This window comes from Ranitomeya variabilis, chromosome 8 (assembly GCF_051348905.1).
Source record: "Ranitomeya variabilis isolate aRanVar5 chromosome 8, aRanVar5.hap1, whole genome shotgun sequence".
NCBI lineage: Eukaryota > Metazoa > Chordata > Amphibia > Anura > Dendrobatidae > Ranitomeya > Ranitomeya variabilis.
Genome location: NC_135239.1, coordinates 66,404,409 through 66,423,891, shown reverse-complemented (window position 1 = coordinate 66,423,891; position 19,483 = coordinate 66,404,409). Strand labels below are relative to the sequence as shown.

The 19,483-nt window shown below is 43.6% G+C and overlaps 1 protein-coding gene across 2 annotated transcripts in view; it reads right to left on the bottom strand.

Moving 5' to 3' along the window:
- Positions 1–19,483, bottom strand: part of LOC143788352 (dimethylaniline monooxygenase [N-oxide-forming] 2-like) — a 69,279-nt gene that overhangs the window by 37,390 nt on the left and 12,406 nt on the right. Inside the window, exons 2-3 of one of the 2 annotated variants that reach the window (XM_077277980.1) lie at positions 3,525–3,613; positions 2,931–3,063 (exon numbers count right to left, since the gene is read on the bottom strand). In XM_077277980.1, the coding sequence (XP_077134095.1) occupies positions 2,931–3,062 (132 nt within the window). In that variant the 5' untranslated portion in view covers position 3,063; positions 3,525–3,613. The remainder of the gene's footprint in view (positions 1–2,930; positions 3,064–3,524; positions 3,614–19,483) is intronic. The other variant, XM_077277982.1, reaches the window with a different exon arrangement.

The window sequence follows — 19,483 nt, the reverse complement described above, 5'->3', positions numbered from 1 at the left end:
ACATATCATCTATAAAAAAGCTGAAGTTGAAAAAAGGATGGCTTCTTCAAATGGATAATGATCCTAAACACACTTCATAATCTACAACAGACTACCTCAAAAGATGCAAGCTGAAGGTTTTACAATGGCCCTCACAGTCCCCTGATCTGAGCATCATTGAAAATCTGTGGCTAGCAAAATAGCAGTGCATGCAAGACAACCCAGGAATCTCACAGACTTGGAAGAATTTTCCAATAAAGAATGGATAAAAATCCCTCAAACAAGAATTGAAAGACTCTTAGCTAGATACAAAAAGCGTTTGCAAGCTGTTATACTTTCAATAGGGAGTACTACTACATACAAACCATGCAGGGTGCCCAAACTGTTGTATTGGCCCATTTTCCCTTTTGTAATTCTTAAAATTTAATAGATGAAAATGTATTTTTGTATTTGCGTAAAATACTAAGGAAATGTGTCATCTTCAACTTTAGGTCTTTTAGAGATCATTTCATTTTTAACTTGCTTAACTGTTCATAATAACAGTAATTTTGACCATGGGTGCCCAAACTTTTATATGCCACTGTGATATATATTGTGCTAGATAGGCTCACTCAGCTGCGCACTGAGGTAGACACAGGTACACTGTGGCTTTAATTATTCCTCTGGTTTACTAGACATATGGCATAAACCAACAAAGTGAAAATAAACATGGCCCTCCAGGCAAAACAGGAAAAAAAAAACAAAGTGGTATACAGTCTCCGCAGCTTTGGGGATCCGCACACTCAGAATATAACAGCTAGGTTCAATATAATAAACAACCACTTCTCTGGAGATGCCAGCTCCAGCCCCACTGAACACTGCCACTAGAGGCCGACTATTTAAACACCAGACCATACCCTGGAGTGGATATAAGATTTGCAAAGCTCTTTGGTCTTGCCCATGATGTAGAGGATAGAGTCTGACTGATTAATTGAGTCTGTGGACAGGAGTCTTTTATAAACGTGATTATGTAAAACAGCTGTCTTTAATGCATGTAACGAGTGGATTAGGAGCATCTAACAGGTCTGTAGGAGCCAGAACTCTTAATGGTTGGTAGGATGATCTGCAAAGAGGAGTGGACCAAAATTCATCGTAACTTGCCCAAACCTCATTATCAACTACAAACAACATCTGACTGCTGTGCTTGCCAACAAGGGTTTTGCCACCAAGTATTAAGTCATGTTTGCCAGAGGGATCAAATACTTATTTCTCACTGAAAAATGCAAAGAAATGTATACAACTTGTACAATGTGATTTTCTGGATTTTATGTTTGATATTCTATCTCTCAATATTAAAATTAACCTACCCTTAAAATTATAGATTGTTCATGTCTTTGTCAGTGGGCAAACTTACAAAATCAGCAAGGGATCAAATAATTATTTCCTTCACTGTATGTATTCAGCGAATTTGTGAATATTCAGAAGAAGTAAAGGTACCGTCACACTCAGCGACGCTGCAGCGATATAGACAACTAGCCGATCACTGCAGCGTCGCTGTTTAGGTCGCTGGGGAGCTGTCACACAGACAGCTCTCTCCAGCGAGCAACGATCAGGGGAACAACTTCGGCATCTTTGAAACTGTCTTCAACGATGCTGAAGTCCCCCTGCAGCCCCCGTGTAACCAGGGTAAAAATCGGGTTACTAAGCGCAGGGCCGCACTTAGTAACCCGATATTTACCCTGGTTACCATTGTAAAAGTAAAAAAAAAACACTACATACTCACATTCTGATGTCTGTCACGTCCCCCGGCATCCACAGGGTTAAACTGCTTTCGTCAGGAGCGCTTGCTAATGCTGAGCTGCTGCCGAGAGCTTCCCTGCACTGAAAGTGTCAGCGCCGGCACCCGGCAGTAACAGCGGTGACGTCACCGATGTGCTCTGCTTTACGGCCGGCACTGACAGTCAGTGCAGGGAAGCTCTCGGCAGCAGCGCAGCATTAGCAAGCGCTCCTGCCGAAAGCAGTTTAACCCTGTGGACGCCGGGGGACGTGACAGACATCAGAAGGTGAGTATGTAGTGTTTTTTTTTTTAACTTTTACAATGGTAACCAGGGTAAATATCGGGTTACTAAGCGCGGCCCTGCACTTAGTAACCCGATATTTACCCTGGTTACCATTGTAAAACATTGCAGGCATCGTTGCTTTTGCTGTCAAACACAACGATACACACCGATCTGATGACCAAATAAAGTTCTGGACTTCTAGCTCCGACCAGCGATATCACAGCAGGATCCAGATCGCTGCTGCGTGTCAAACACAACGATATCGCTATCCAGGACGCTGCAACGTCACGGATCGCTGTCGTTCTCGTTGTAAAGTCACTCAGTGTGAAGGTACCTTAAGTCTGGCAGTAACTTCAAGTCCACTCATGGTACAAGGCATCAGAGGGTGTTGTTCTCCTAACAGACCCCTATAAAGTGAGTGTACTTATCACACTCACGTCTCCTTAACATCTCTTCATCAACTGTGGCTCTATCAAGCGCTTTTGGGATTTATTTTTAACATATGCTAGAAAGGATAACAATATAGTATATGGGTGACAAATGACAGTGGTAAGCAACAGTTACAGTTTCTGTAAAAAAAAATTTTGGTAGCTTTATCTGATATGTATGTTAAAACAGATAAAAATCATTACTTTAGAAGGAGTTTTGAGTCACCATCTTGCAGATCAGTTACAAACCACTATGGATAGCAACATATTTTACCTGTATATGGGCACTATGCATCGGCTTATAGAGAGCCTACTACATTTTAGTAGAGAGACTTAAGGACTACATTCAGACTTGGTACTTTTCTCTATGGGATATATCATTGTGAAACACAAACAATTAAAGAAAAAAAATGTAATAGACTTTTAAAGATGCATTTTCACTGTTAATAAAAAGCCGAAAGACAGATAATGTAAATGTTCGTACCGTGTATTTCCAGACTCCACCAATTCCATCCCTCTGCTCAAAACATGTAGGTTCCAAACCTTCTTCTAAGCAACATTTGATGGCTGTGAGACCACTGCACCCCGCACCAATAATGGCCACTGTCTTGGACATACTGGAGTTATTAAAAAACGAGAGTGACGGTGATTGAAGTGAAGAAGGCGGCAGATAGACATGAGGATAAGTGCAAGGACTTAAGTTTTAAACTGCATCTGTGGACAGTGACTGGTCCAAAATTCAAGTCCCCCGAGGCATCGCCCAGCCCGCTCAGCTAGACTGACAGGTCACTCTCTATTCTCTTAGAAGACAGGAGTACTAAACAACACCATTAGTAGCAGGTAAATCCCAAAGTAGATATAATATATTGCAACATTTTCAAGATATACAAATATTAAAATATGTTGTCATTTCTTACATAGTCTTCAAACATTGTAGCACATTTTGTGCATACATTGCCCATTTAAGACAAATTTGTGCATAATAATTGATAAAAACAATCCTTATTGTCTGACAAACAATGCAAAGATGACATTTTAAGACATATTGTATGTTTGTTTGTTTTTTTCAGGACAGTACCTTGATCTACGACTTTCTTTGCTGTAAGTAATCTTTTCCTGTTGCACAAACAAGATTGATAGAAGTTAATAAGTAACCCAAGTTCATATCTGCAAGTTATAATATAGTAATTTAAGGATATTGCATAACCTGTATCAGTGTAGGCATCTTAATGATTTCACAAATTAATCATTTATCTTAGATAGTACATATTACTGTACAGTTGTATCACTGATGTGTACGGATTCATTTTATGTAATTGTCTTTGCAAATAAATATTTAAAAGTCTAGTAAGTTAGCCTGTCAGATCCATCTTTTCCTCAAATGTACAGTATAATATTGCTACAGCTAAACAGACAATAAACAACAACCAATATTCTATTAACACCAGTTTTCCAGCATAACTTGATTGAAAAATATGTAATTTGAGCTGAAAGTCATTCATCTATAATAATAATAATTTTTATTTATATAGCGCCAACATATTCTGCAGCATTTTACAATTCAGCAGTTGATACACAACAGTCATAGGTAACAAAGTTAAAGATAATACAATAATTAAAGCAAACATAATGACGACCCTGCTCGCAAGAGCTTACAATCTACAATGAGTTGGGGGAGACACAAAATACAGGTCCTTATTTACATTGATAGTCCAGCCTTCTTGACCAAATGGGGATAGATAAAAGCTGCATAAGCTGCTCACCAGTATTTATAGTGCTTTTAGGTGCAGTGTATTTTTATGTAGAGTTATGTTTAGAGAAGTAGTGAATGGGCTATATATAAAAAGGTCTTTGATTAAGGAACGTGATAGGCCGCCCTAAACAGATGTGTTTTTAGGGAGCACCTAAAACTGTGTAAGTTGTGGTTAGTCCTAATTTCTTGGGATAGAGCATTCCAGAGAATTGGTGCAACTTGGGAAAAGTCTTGGAGCCAGGAGAGGGAGTTACAGATTAGTGTAGATGTTAGTCGAAAGTTGCTTGTGGAGCGTAACAAGTAGGTAGGCTGATAAACAGAAATGAGGGAGGAGATGTTGGGGGGTGCCCACTGTGGAGAGCTTTGTGGGTGAGATCAAGCAGCTTAAATTGGATCCTATAATGCATCGGCAGCTAGTGCAGTGACACAGTGTGGAGATGTCCGAGTACCATTTACCAGATAGATGACCCTGGCTGCTGCATTAAAGATGGACTGGAGAGGGGAAAGTCGAGTGAGAGGGAGGCCAATTAATAGAGAATTACAGTTGTGAAGGCGGGAGTGGATCAGAGCAGCAGTGAGGGTTTTTGTTGTTTCCATGGTGAGAAAGGGGCAAATTCTAAAGATGTTCTTTAGGTGCAAGCGACAAGAGCTGGAAAGAGATTGTATATAGGAGAAGCAAAGATTAGTGTCAAATGTAGCATCCAGACAGCGCGCCTGCTGCCTAGGCGTTATTGTGGTGCCACCCACAGAGAGTGAGATGTCAGAGTTAGGGAGGTCAGTAGACGGTAGGAGCAGAAGAAGTTCAGTTTTGGAAAGGTTGAGTTTTAGATAAAGAGCTGACATGATGTTGTAAATTGCGGTCAGACAGACACTGGTGTTCTGCAGTACAGGGGGGGTAAGGTCTGGGAAAGAAGTGTATAGCTGTATGTCATCAGCATAAAGATGGTACTGAAAGCCAAATTTGCTGATGGTCTGTTCAATTGGGGCCGTGTAGAGAGAGAAGAGAAGGGGGCCAAGGACTGAACCCTGAGGAACTCCAAGAGTGAGAGGAAGAGGAAACGTAGTGCAGCCAGCGAATGATACACTGAAGGAGCGGTCAGAAAGGTAGGAAGAGAACCAGGAGAGAGCAGTGTCATTTATGCCTATTGATTGAAGCATATAGAGTAGGAGAGGGTGGTCAACAGTGTTGAAAAGTGCAGAAAAGTCAAGAAGAATAAGCAGAGAGTAGTCACCATTACGTTCTGCTGTCAAAATGTAATTGGTCACTTTGATGAGTGCAGTTTCTAAAGAATGTAGGGGCGGAAGGCGGACAATGATGGATCTAGGAGAGAGTGAGTGGACAGGTAACAGGTAAGGCAGGAGTAGATCAGGCGCTCCAAGAGTTAAGAGATGAAAGGGAGATTTGAGCCTGGTCTGTAGTTATTTGTGCAGGATAAGTCAAGAGAGGTTTTTTTTAATAATGGAGTAATGATAGAGTGTTTGAAGGAGGGGGGGAAATATCAGAGGAGAGGAAGAGATTGAAGACTTTAGTTAGATGAGTAGAGACGATTGGAGAGAGACTGGAGTAGGTGTGAGGGAATGGGGTCAGTGGTACATTTAGTAGGATGAGAAGAAGAGAGGAGCCTGGAAACTACTTCTTCTGTGACGGGGCCAAATGTGGAGAGTGCACCAGAGGAGATGTGGCAAGGGATGGGAGTCACAACTCTTGGCGGCTGGGAGCTGATTTCCTGATGGATATTTTCTATTTTCTCTGTAAAGTGGGAGGCCAGATCATCAGCAGAAAAGTATGTGATATGGCCTATGCATTTTGATTGAGGATGGAGTGAAAGGTGTCTACGTTTTTTGGAGTTGTTTGACAGAAAGGAGATCCGGGTGGTGAAGTAGGTCTGTTTGGCAAGATGAAGGGCAAAGTTATAGGTTCTTAACATAAATATGTAGTGGATGAAGTTTTCTGGTGTGAAGAAACCAGATTGTATCTTAATTTCCCAGACAACCATGTTTATTTGCAAACCAAAAGAACTGGCTTTTTATCTGTATATTGGCTTGTGAATTTAAGTGTTTATGTCTGGTGGGTCAAGAAGACAGACTTGCCAACTGATATACTATCTAACATACTGTGTTAAGGTACCTTCACACTAAGCGACTTTGCAGCGAGAACGACGACGATCCGTGACGTTGCAGCGTCCTGGATAGCGATCTCGTTGTGTTTGACACGCAGCAGCGATCAGGATCCCGCTGTGATATCGCTGGTCAGAGCTAGAAGTCCAGAACTTTATTTCATCGCTGATCACCCGCTGTCCATCGCTGGATCGGCGTGTGTGAAGCCGATCCAGCGATGTGTTCACTTGTAACCAGGGTTAACATCGGGTTACTAAGCGCAGGGCCGCGCTTAGTAACCCGATATTTACCCTGGTTACCATTGTAAAAGTTAAAAAAAAACAGTACATACTCACCTTCTGATATCTGTCACGTCCCCCGGCGTCCACAGGGTTACGCGCTGCTGCTCAGAGCTTCCTGCACTGACTGTGTCAAAGCAGAGCACAGCGGTGATGTCACCGCTGTGCTCTGCTTTACTGCCGGCGCTGACACATTCAGTGCAGGAAGCTCTGAGCAGCAGCGCGTAACCCTGTGGACGCCGGGGGACGTGACAGACATCAGAAGGTGAGTATGTACTGTTTTTTTGTTGTCTATATCGCTGCAGCGTCACTGAGTGTGACGGTACCTTAAAGGTACCTTCACACTAAGCGACGCCGCAGCGATATCGACAATGATGCCGATCGCTGCAGCGTCGCTGTGTGGTCGCTGGAGAGCTGTCACACAGACAGCTCTCCAGCGACCAACGATGCCAAAGTCCCCGGGTAACCAGGGTAAACATCGGGTTACTAAGCGCGGCCCTGCGCTTAGTAACCCGATGTTTACCCTGGTTACCAGTGTAAATGTAAAAAAACAAACACTACATACTTACATTTCGGTGTCTGTCGCGTCCCCAGGCGTCCGCTTCCCTGCACTGTATGTGTCAGGGCCGGCAGAGCACAGCGGTGACGTCACCGCTGTGCTTTGCTTTACGGCCGGCGCTGACACATTCAGTGCAGGAAGCTCTGAGCAGCAGCGCGGACGCCGGGGGACGTGACAGACATCAGAGGGTGAGTATGTAGTGTTTTTTTTTTACTTTTACAATGGTAACCAGGGTAAATATCGGGTTACTAAGCACAGGGCCGCGCTTAGTGACCCGATATTTACCCTGGTTACCATTGTAAAACATTGCTGGCATCGTTGCTTTTGCTGTCAAACACGACGATACACGCCGATCTGACGACCAAATAAAGTTCTGAACTTTCAGCAACGACCAGCGATATCACAGCAGGATCCAGATCGCTGCTGCGTGTCAAACACAACGATATCGCTATCCAGGACGCTGCAACATCACGGATCGCTATCGTTATCATTGCAAAGTCGTTTAGTGTGAAGGTACCTTTAAGGCCCCGTCTCACTAAGCGATTTACCAACGATCACGACCAGCGATACGACCTGGCCGTGATCGTTGGTAAGTCGCTGTGTGGTCGCTGGGGAGCTGTCACACAGACAGCTCTCCCCAGCGACCAACGATCAGGGGAACGACTTCGGCATCGTTGAAACTGTCTTCAACGATGCCGAAGTCCCCCTGCAGCACCCGGGTAACCAGGGTAAACATCGGGTTACTAAGCGCAGGGCCGCGCTTAGTAACCCGATGTTTACCCTGGTTACCAAAAAAAACAAACACTACATACTCGCCTTTCGGTGTCCAGGTCCCTTGCCGTCTGCTTCCTGCTCTGACTGAGCCGCCGTACACTGAGAGCAGAGCGCAGCGGTGACGTCACTGCTGTGCTCTCACTTCTCACTGTACGGCCGGGAGTCAGTGAGAGCAGGAAGCAGACGGCAAGGGACCTGACGGACATCAGAAGGCGAGTATGTACTGTTTGTTTTTTTTTTACATTTACGCTGGTAACCAGGGTAAACATCGGGTTACTAAGCGCGGCCCTGCGCTTAGTAACCCGATGTTTACCCTGGTTACCAGTGAAGACATCGCTGGATCGGTGTCACACACACCGATTCAGCAATGTCAGCGGGGCCTCAACGACCAAAAAAAGGTCCAGGCCATTCCGACACGACCAGCGATCTCGCAGCAGGGGCCTGATCGCTGGTACATGTCACACATAGCGAGATCGCTATGGAGGTCGCTGTTGCGTCACAAAACTTGTGACTCAGCAGCGATCTCGCTAGCGATCTCGCTATGTGAGACGGGGCCTTTAGTCTGTAATAGTGACTGTACATTGAGTGTGTGAAGCTTTGTTTATTGATGTGTGCTTATATGCTAATAGTGCTACTTAATCCCATCACCACTGTTTACCTTATCTTGATGTTGGACTGAAAGACCCTGGGTAATTCTAAAAATAGCTTACATGCCTTAGGGTACCGTCTCACAGTGGCACTTTTGTCGCTACGACGGTACGATCAGTGACGTTCCAGCGATATCCATGCGATATCGCTGTGTCTGACACGCAGCAGCGATCAGGGACCCTGCTGAGAATCGTACGTCGTAGTAGATCGTTTGGAACTTTCTTTCGTCGCTGGATCTCCCGCTGTCATCGCTGGATCGTTGTGTGTGACAGCGATCCAGCGATGCGTTCGCTTGTAACCAGGGTAAACATCGGGTTACTAAGTGCAGGGCCGCGCTTAGTAACCCGATGTTTACCCTGGTTACCATCGTAAATGTAAAAAAAAAAAACCAGTACATACTCACATTCCGGTGTCCGTCAGGTCCCTAGCCGTCTGCTTCCCTGCACTGACTGTGAGCGCCGGCCGTAAAGTGAAAGCACAGCACAGCGGTGACGTCACCGCTCTGCTTTGGCCGGCGCTTACACAGGATGCAGGAGGAGTGCAGGGAAGCGGACGCAGGCACCGGAATGTGAGTATGTGTTTTTTTTATTTTACGTTTACGCTGGTAACCAGGGTAAACATCGGGTTACAAAGCGCGGCCCTGCGCTTAGTAACCCGATGTTTACCCTGGTTACCCGGAGACTTCGGCATCGTTGGTCGCTGGAGAGCTGTCTGTGTGACAGCTCTCCAACGACCACACAACGACTTACCAACGATCACGGCCAGGTCGTATCGCTGGTCGTGATCGTTGGTAAATCGTTTTGTGTAACGGTACCCTTAGGTATAAAAAGACTCAGATATCACATCCTGGGAGTCTGAAGTAATACAGAGCTACCAGCCAGACATTCTGCAAACCACACTACAGACAGGAGAAAGGCACCATCACGAGGGACACTGATCTATGATTCTATAGAAAACAAACCCAGGGGTTTTCAGCTCCGGTTGGAAGGACACAGATCTGATCCAGTGACCATCTCTGAACCATGGATACGTTTGGAGAAAGCCAGGTATGGGACCCACTGGTCAGCTGGTTCCATGGAGATGGTCAGATAAGCCAGGTGGTGGCTCTCGTGTCAACTGGCTTTGGACCTTGTCTGTACTCTATGGACAGTTCTTGGTCATCTCCCGATGCTTGTCGTTACCTCTTCTCTGTGCGTTCATCCACAGATGGAGTAGCGACCCTGGGAGCTCTGACATCATGTCATACTGGAAATACGTGGAGACGCAGTGATCTTTTATATGCGCCCATGTGACCCTGGGAGCTCTGACAGCATGTCATACTGGAAATACGTGGAGACGCAGTGACCTTTTATATATGCCCATGTAACCAAACAATTCCAGTCATGGTGGGGTTGTTCTGTTTGCTATTGTGTGTTGTGGTTCAATAGAGTATTGCCATACTGTTTTACCTTAACCCTGTGTTGTCTGTGTAGTGTATTGCCCACTGGGAGATAGAGCGGGCATTCAATGGTATGAGCCGTGGTCCATGCAGCCTTGCTAAAGACAGCCAGGCCAGCGGACGAGAGCATCCACTGACCCCGTTTCTCCACATCTGGTATGTGAGCTTTCCTCCATAGGAGTTCAGCACCCAGGGCTGTTTTAAGCTGTTTGGAGGTTCTGAGGGTGAGGGACGCTACTTTGTCCAGGGTGGTTCTGAGAGTGTCATTCTAGTGGATTTACAGTCAGATAAGTAAAGGAAAAAGAGGAGATTGGGGACAGTGAGGAGAGTAGGGAGTATAAGTGTTTGAGGGTTAATGGCTTGTAGATTTCTGAATGTGTGATAGGTAGAAGTGTCCTGTCATGGGCGAGGGTTTGTGAGCATGAAGGAGAGAATATTGTGATCAGAGAAAGGAAGAGGTGAGTTGTCAAATTAGAAGATTGAATAGAGCCGGACAAAGACCAGATCAAGGGTGTTACCATCTTTGTGTGTCATAGAGGTTGAAAGCTGTGCGAGGCCAAGAGAAGTGGTTAGAGATAAAAGATAGGATGCAGATGGGGAAGTGGTGCTATTTATAGGGATGTTGAAGTCTCCCAGGATAAGGGTTGGTAATTCGGAAGACGTGAAGAGCGGCAGGCAGGCAGAAAAATGGTCAAGGAACTGGGTGCGTGAGCCTGGGGACGGTATATGACCGCTACTCTGAGGGAGAGAGGATGGAAGAGTCTGATGGTGTGGACATCAAAAAAGTGAATAAGAATGATGGAACTGGGGGGAGAAAAGTGCATTGTGGGGACAGGAGTATTCCAACTCCACCACCAAGTCTGTATGCAGGTTTTGGAGAATGGGAAAAGTGTAAGCTGCCATCAGAAAAAGAAGCAGGGTAGACAGTGTGTCATGGGGTTACAGCAACAGTGTGGAGCCAGAAGACGGCAGCGTCGATTGCTCCTACTCCGGTGCTGAGAAGAAGCACTTCTCCTTCATTTTAAATGTGTTCATTTCTTCTGGCAGAACAGGGGCTAATCGGCCATGTTGGAGATTCCTGTGCTTACAGTTGTGCTCGGTTAGCCACTCTTTTTCCCTTTATGATCTAAGCTCTGTCACTAATCCTCATCAGAGCTAGCATTTGCTGCATGGCTATCAGTGGGAGAGGAGTACATATGAGAAGGAGAGTTGAAGGAGTTATTAGTGACTGTTGCTTGGTTTGTATGCGTGGTAATTCCTTATCCTTCTCTGTTTGTTTATTCTCCTACCTCAACATCCTGGTGCTTTTCCTGAGTGAATATTTTGTATGCCTAGAGTTTTCTGTTAACCCTTGTTAAAAACAAACAAACCGTACATACTCACATACCGGTGTCCGTCAGGTCCCTTGCAGTCTGCTTCCCGCACTGACTGACTGCCGGCCGGAAAGTAAGAGCAGATCACAGCGGTGATGTCACCGCTGTGATCTGCTTTCACTTTACGGCGGCACTCAGTCAGAGCGGGAAGCAGACGGCAAGGGACCTGAAGGACACCGGAATGTGAGTATGTACGGTTTGTTTTTTTTTACTTTTACGCTGGTAACCAGGGTAAACATCGGGTTACTAAGCGCGGCCCTGTGCTTAGTAACCCGATGTTTACCCTGGTTACCCGGGACCTCGGCATCGTTGGTCGCTGGAGAGCTGTCTGTGTGACAGCTCTCCAGCGACCACACAACGACTTTCCAACCATCACGGCCAGGTCGTATCGCTGGTCGTGATCGTTGGAAAGTTGCAGAGTGTGACAGTACCCTTAGGGTACTGTTACACTAAACGATTTACCAACGATCACGACCAGCGATACGACCTGGCCGTGATCGTTGGTGATTGTGTGGTCGCTGGGGAGCTGTCACACAGACAGCTCTCCAGCAATCAACGATGCCGAAGTCCCCGGGTAACCAGGGTAAACATCGCGTTACTAAGCGCAGGGCCGCGCTTAGTAACCCGATGTTTACCGTGGTTACCAGCGTAAACGTAAAAAAAACAAACAGTACATACTTACATTCTGGTGTCTGTCCCCCGGCGTTTTGCTTCTCTGCACTGTGTCTGCCAGCCGGAAAGCACAGCGGTGACGTCACCGCTGTGCTCACTTTCCGGCCGGCCGGCGCTCACAGTGCAGAGAAGCAGAACGCCGGGGGACAGACATCGGAATGTAAGTATGTACTGTTTTTTTTTTTTTACTTTTACGCTGGTAACCACGGTAAACACGGGTTACTAAGCACGGCCCTGCGCTTAGTAACCCGATGTTTACCCTGGTTACAAGCGAACGCATCGCTGGATCGCTGTCACACACAACGATCCAGCGATGACAGCGGGAGATCCAGCGACGAAAGAAAGTTCCAAACGATCTGCTACGACGTACGATTCTCAGCGGGGTCCCTGATCGCTGCTGCGTGTCAGACACAGCGATATCGTATGGATATCGCTGGAACGTCACGGATCGTACCGTCGTAGCGACCAAAGTGCCAATGTGTGACAGTACCTTTAGTCTACCGTCACACAGTGCAATTTTGATCGCTACAACGGCACGATTCGTGACGTTCCAGCGATGCATTTACGATATCGCTGTGTCTGACACGCTACTGCGATCCGGATCCCCGCTGAGAATCGTACGTCGTAGCAGATCGTTTGAAACTTTCTTTCGTCGTCTAGTGTCCCGCTGTGGCGGCATGATTGCATTGTGTGACACAGGTTGTATACGATGTGCGCACAGTAACCAACGGCTTCTACATCGCAAATACGTCATGAAATTATCGCTCCAGCGCTGTGTATTGCACCGTGTGACCGCAGTATACGACGCTGCAACGTCACGAATCGTGCCGTCGTAGCGATGAAAATGGCACTGTGTGACGGTACCCTTAGGATAAATTAGCAGCTGGTCAACACACCAGGGGATGGATAGATGATCAAAGACAGCCAGACCTAACAATATGCCTCACTGCATCTACATGGTATAACACCTTTTACCAGATAACATCTACAGTGGCCAAAGGGTGGACATACTGCAGTAAGTATTGAATAGAATACAACTGATAATTTATAGCAGAGATACAACAAGCAGAGATGTTATACCATTAAATTGCTTCTGAATGCCAACTGCTGCATTTTATTTTCCCACAATGCTCAATTATATTATAAAAATGATTCATGGCTTCAGAGTTGCACTGGGTGTGTTTGATTTATGAAAAATGCAAATGATAATTAGAATTCTGTAATTAATTTTACAAATTTCTATTCCTAAGCTCAAGAGAAGCACTGCAAAAAAGTATGAAAAAGTGTTTGCCCCCTGCTTTTGCATGTTTGTCACACTAATATTTTTATATTTGTTTGGTGATCTGAAACATTTGACTAAGATAACACAAGAAAACAAAATGTAGTTTTTAAATGAAGGTCTTTATTATTAAGGGAAAAAGACTTGTCACATCACTGTAGAGCAAATGTTAATGCATGTAGAAAAGCCGCGGAGACACCATCACGTGTTTCTCAACGCAAGCAATGAATAGCCAGGTCTTTCACTGGGAAGGAACAACCACGGGAAATTTGCATATTTCCCATAAGGGATGGGGGCAGTGTTCTGGATCACTGCGTTGAGAAACACGTGATGGTGTCTCCGCGGTGTTGGATGTTTTGATCTCCCCGAGGTCATTCATCCTTATGTATATAGCCTTTTCACTAGGCACTGCTCCTAATAGCCAGTTTCCTACTCCACACTGATGAGAGGCAAATACCCCGAAACAGCTGTCTGTGGATGGATACCATGTTTTGGCATAGGTGGTTTTCCTTTATTGGATGCAGCCCTTCCAGTGGTTGTTCCTTCCCGGTGAAAGACCTGGCTATTCATTGCTTGCGTTGAGAAACACGTGATGGTGTCTCCGCGGCTTTTCTACATGCATTTGCATATTTCCCATCAGGGATGGGGGCAGTGTTCTGGATCACTGCGTTGAGAAACACGTGATGGTGTCTCCGCGGTGTTGGATGTTTTGATCTCCCCGAGGTCATTCATCCTCATGTTTGTAGAGCAAATGTTGACATCCATACAATGGTGTTGTTACTGCCCCCATTTGGATCATAATATAATCATGATGGACAAAGACATTATACAATAAGATATGCTATATTCAAATGATCTATTCATCATTCTTATTAAAAGTGGTTGTTCCATGATCTTTGGCAGAAGTACACTGGTTCCCAGGCTTCCATGTGCTGAGTCACTATGTGCTTCTGCTTGATTGACATGTTAGAACCTGTGCGCTCTTTAATTCTGTTTTGAGGCAACTTTGCCTGTGCAGCATCGGAGATGTTGTAGCTGGGTGAAATCAGAACAAGCAGAGCTCTTCAGCAACCCAGGACAGCGCTTAAAGGGACTTAATTGCTTTAAAGCACCACTCCAGCTTTTTTTTCCTTTAAACTTCAGCGCTGGAGTAATGCCACCAATCTAAGTTCCCTGCCTCTAGAATCCTCACGGCTATATCACAACAGCGAGGGGCCAGAAGATCATGGCATCTGGTTACACGAACTCCTGCACTGATTAGAACTGCTTTACTATCCTGTTATACAGTGTAGATTTTCCTTGCTCTGTCTTTGCAAGGGTTAATCAGTTCATGAGATCTTCTGGAGCTCTTCACACTGTTCTGTGTTGGCCACTCCCCTTTGGTATATATGCTTTCTACTGGCAATTGGTTATTGCCCGCAATAGTTCACCACTACCTGGTTTGGAGTTGAAGGAAAATTTCAGTGTTTGGAGTTGGCAGTTGGAGTTTTTCAGGCGATTTCTGCATCAAGTTGGTTTGTGTGTCATCCTAATCTTCACCCATTTAGTTTCTTCTTCCTATGGCCCTCTGTTTCCCCTTATGTTGTTTTGTGAGTGTATCTGTATGATTGTAGTTATCCTTTATCCCTGTCTTAGTGTTTTCCTTTATACTTTGGTCTCACGCCTTCCTGGGTGGATAAGGGAACAGATAAGGGCTCATATAGGAGCATAGCAAGGTACGAGACTCCGGCATCTCCACCACCCGGGTAATCTGTGGGACAGGGATAGCCTTTGGGCTCCCCTAGTTTGAGGGATCGTGTAGGTGCACACACTCCCTTGTCACTATGTGTATTATACTTACCAGCTGCCATTTTCAGATCTTCCAGTCACTGCTCCAGTCCCATGATGCTGCCATCTTGTGACTGTTACCTATGACTGACCGGATGTCATAAGAAACAGTTACAAGCTCTCAATGCAAGTATATGAGAGCCTCGTTCTGTCTTTCATAGACTTACATTAAGTTGTGACTTCCGGCTTGTCCAGGAAACACTGGAACAATCTGGCAAGTCACAACCTGCAGAATATGACCAGAGCAGAGCCAAGAACAGATGAAGTTGGCAGCTGATAAGCATAACGCTACGAGCAGGGAGTTTACATGAATGGCACCACTTCAGAGTTAAAATTTAAAAAAAAATCTGTAGTGGTGATGCAAGGGATTTACTTGAAAGAGTTTGGCCACTACTGCCAGACTGCAGAGGTGGCCGGCTGGATAATAATTGTTAAATTGATATAAAATTTTATTTATTGTGAAGGGTCTACTTATGACTTTTATGCCACAACACAGAACAGTTATTTTGCTCTATATTTTTTCCATCACAAATCAATAGTGCAAGTGAAGATAAGAAACATTGTAATATATTATTAGAAAAAAATGCATCTTTCTCCTAAACATCTGCTCATTTTCTACCAATTCACAGTTACATCTGTCATCGCTAAAACATCAGATTACAGTTGATGATCATAAAAGTTTATGGAAATGAAGTTACAAGGACATTTTTTCTCCACTGTTTTTAGAACTTTAAGAGGAAAAAAAACTATAGCACTTGACTTTTTTGGGCACTAGCATATTGCATGGAGCAATGCATGTTCTACCCCAGCTCTATGTTGACTTTGAGAGTTGACTTTGGAGAGCCCCCTTCTCAGAATACCTACAGGTAGGTTTTTGATTGCTGTAAATTCATTACATCATCCTAATTTTATGTAGATTCTTTGCAATCTTCATAAAAGAGATGCATTCAGTGCAACACTGAAGTGTTATCTGCTTTTGCTGCAAAGTTTGTAAGTTTGTAAGTTAGTAAGTTTCAGTAAAATAAAAGTAGAGCACTGAAGTCATATATGGCGATTATCCCAAACTCCAAACGTTATTGTGCGTGTTCCTGCACTATCATTTTTCTGCTATCGTAGAACAAATCACCTCAAATGGAATTTCTATTATGAAACTCCAAAATTAATATACCGTACCCAAATATGCAAATGGTGAAAGATATGAAATCAATACCGTAGATATACGAGGTATAAGACGATGTCAATTCCATAAATATGTTGAGTGCCAAACACCTCATATACTGCGGCTGAATAAAGAGGATTATCATCTGTAAATTATCTGCATGAGCTCATGACATAATAATTAACTCATTTTTTTTTTTTGATCTGTGAACAAATTAAAATTATGTATAATGAACTGATGGTCAGTAGATGCATCCTCTGCCTGACAAGCTACTTATTGTCTCCTGACCATGAGGTGAGAAGACCAAGAGTAAAGTTGCATTTACACTAATAGATTAAAAATAAGTGTCCTTAATGATGTCATGACAGGCTATATTTCACTTTTTGCAAGAGCCATAACTTTATTGTTTTTTCATCTGCATAGCTGTATAAAGGCTTTTGCTTTTGTCTCCATTTTCCAAGACCCATAACGCCTTCAATTTTCGGGATAAAGCACTGTGTGAGGGCTTATATTTTGCGTCCTGAGCTAATGATTTTACTAAATCCACAGCACTGCAATAATGAAAAAAAATAACTAGAAAACCCTCACCATGTTCTAAATGGAAAAATATCTTCTTATTCAAACATCCATCAATCTATGAGGGACCGCTGGCAATCGGTGTGAATGTTGTCAAGACGAAATCCAGATTCCAATGAATGTAGATAAAATCCCATTCTTTATTCTATAAATCAAAAAATAGTTTACCCCCTTATGACCTTGGACGTATCCATATGTCCTGGTTGGCTAGTACTTACCGATATTGGACATATGGATATGTGATTACTATTTTGATTGCACAGAGGCTGTGCGTGCGTGATAACTTCTGGTGTCTGCCGACATTCAGTAGTGCAGAAGCGGTGCATGCACCGCTCCCGGCACTTTAACTCCCTAAATACTGCAATCGATATTGATCACAGTATTTAGCAGGCAAGTAGAGGGAAGGAGCCCCCTCTGCTCTCCGATCGGCTCCCCGCGTTGTCATCGCGAGGGGCTTATCGTTGTCATGGTGACCCGATGTCGTCATGAAGACATCCGGATCACCAGAGCTATTAAACTTCCAAGATCATGTTCAGAGCATGATGTAGCACGTTTGTCTGTCAGTGCAACACAGACCGTTTGTAAAGCATAGCAAAGGCTATGCTTTATAAGCGATCAGACTGCAAAAAGAGAATGTCTCATAGTGAAAAAAAAACAAATAAAAAATATATATATATATATATATATATATATATATATAAATATATATATATATATATATATATATATATATTTGTTGTACCCATAAATATTTTTATGAAAATAAAAAATTACACAAAAAAAGTACACATATTTGGCATCGCTACGTACGGAACGACCTGACCTATAAAACTGTCCAATTAGCTAACTCCGCAGAGACAAAAAAATCCTGAGGCAAAAAACTATGCTTTATCATCATACTGTGAACAAAAAGTGGAATAAAACAAGTTAAAAAAGATGAATGTAATTAAAAATGGTATCACTGAAAAAGTCATCTTATCCCGCAAACAAAAGGCCATACAACTCCAGCTAAAAGTTATAGCTCTCAGAAAAAAGCAATGCAAATATAATTATGTTTTCTATAAAATATTTTTTATTGTGTAAAAGCGCTAAAACATAAAAAAAAATACATAAATGTGGCATCGCTGTAATCATACTGACCCAAAAAATAAAGCTGCATTATCAATTTTACCACACGCGGAACATAAAAAAAGAAAATACAACCACAATTAATGAATTGCTGTTTTTTGTTCATTCTGCATCCCAAAAATCAAAATATAAGCATCAAAAAATGTCATGTGCCCGAAAATAGTACCAAAAAAATGCCCCCACATGACTATTGACTGAAATATGGAACAATTATAACTCAAAATATGGGGGTGCAAAAACTAGTTTTTGAAAAAAAGTGGCTTTTAGTGTTGGACAGGAGCCAAACATAAAAACCCAATATAAATCTGGTGTTGCTGTAATCGCACCGACCAGAAGAATAAAGTTGCCTAATCACATATACTGCACTAGGATTGGCATAAAAAATAAATAAAACCAATTCTTCACATAATGTTAATTTTTTCATTCTGACGCCCAAAGATCGCAGTATGGCATGGCGCACATTTATCCTACGCTCTGCACTGAGTACTTACACTGTGGTGTCTATGTAAATCTCTGAAATACGTGGTTCAGACAGAAGAAGATTCCTTATAATGAGGCAGGTGGAGGCACTGTGGGCGTCATAGGATCCGGCGGTGTCCATCTTTTTAGGATTGCATAAAAGTGCCGTCAGCCACAGATTTGTGGACCTCTGAAAAGAAGGACACCGCTGAACAGAGGCCAGGCGGAGTCCAGAGTAACTCGGCTACCTCATTATAGTGAATGGATCCATCAAGGGTTTCATTTGTCATGTTACTCAGAGATTTAGATGGAAACCCCAAAGTATGTGCTCAATGCAGAACGCCGGATAAATGTGATCATAAATGCTATGTAAAATGTTACCAATAAAAGTTTCAACTCAATCCACAATAAAGCAAGCCCTCACTCAGGTCCGCCATCTATTAACGGAAATATAGGGGCTTCCATGTTACTGGTAGCACAAAGGCTCTGGAAAAGCGAAATGAACCTTGCCTCCCAAAACAAATTCAGCAAATTCTCTGCTCCCAAATCCAAATGCCCCCCTCCCTTTTGTGTCCCAAAGTGCCTAAACCACATTTAGAGCCCACATGTATGGCAATTTCTGTAGCGATGACAGCCCGCCTGTTGGAATAAGTTTAAATGCAACAACTCCATTCCTGTTGTAGTCTGCATTGAATGTCTATGAGTGTTCATTTGTCAGCTATGCTGTGATTGTTAAAGTTTGTAAAAAAAAAAAAAAAAAAGGGTCAGAGGACACTCACTGATTGCATCAGTCTGCTGCTGTTTCCTTCACAGAGAGACATGTGTTACATGGACTAGATTATATTGGTAGTTACTGTCAAAGCTTTCTTATTTTGTTCCAGTTCAAGCTGCATATATTAAACACAGTTTGCCTTACGTTGGATTCTGCTGCTTATATGAAGTAACACGCGCTGCTGTGGTAATACTCCGGCTAACAGGTTATGGGCCCAGCCACCG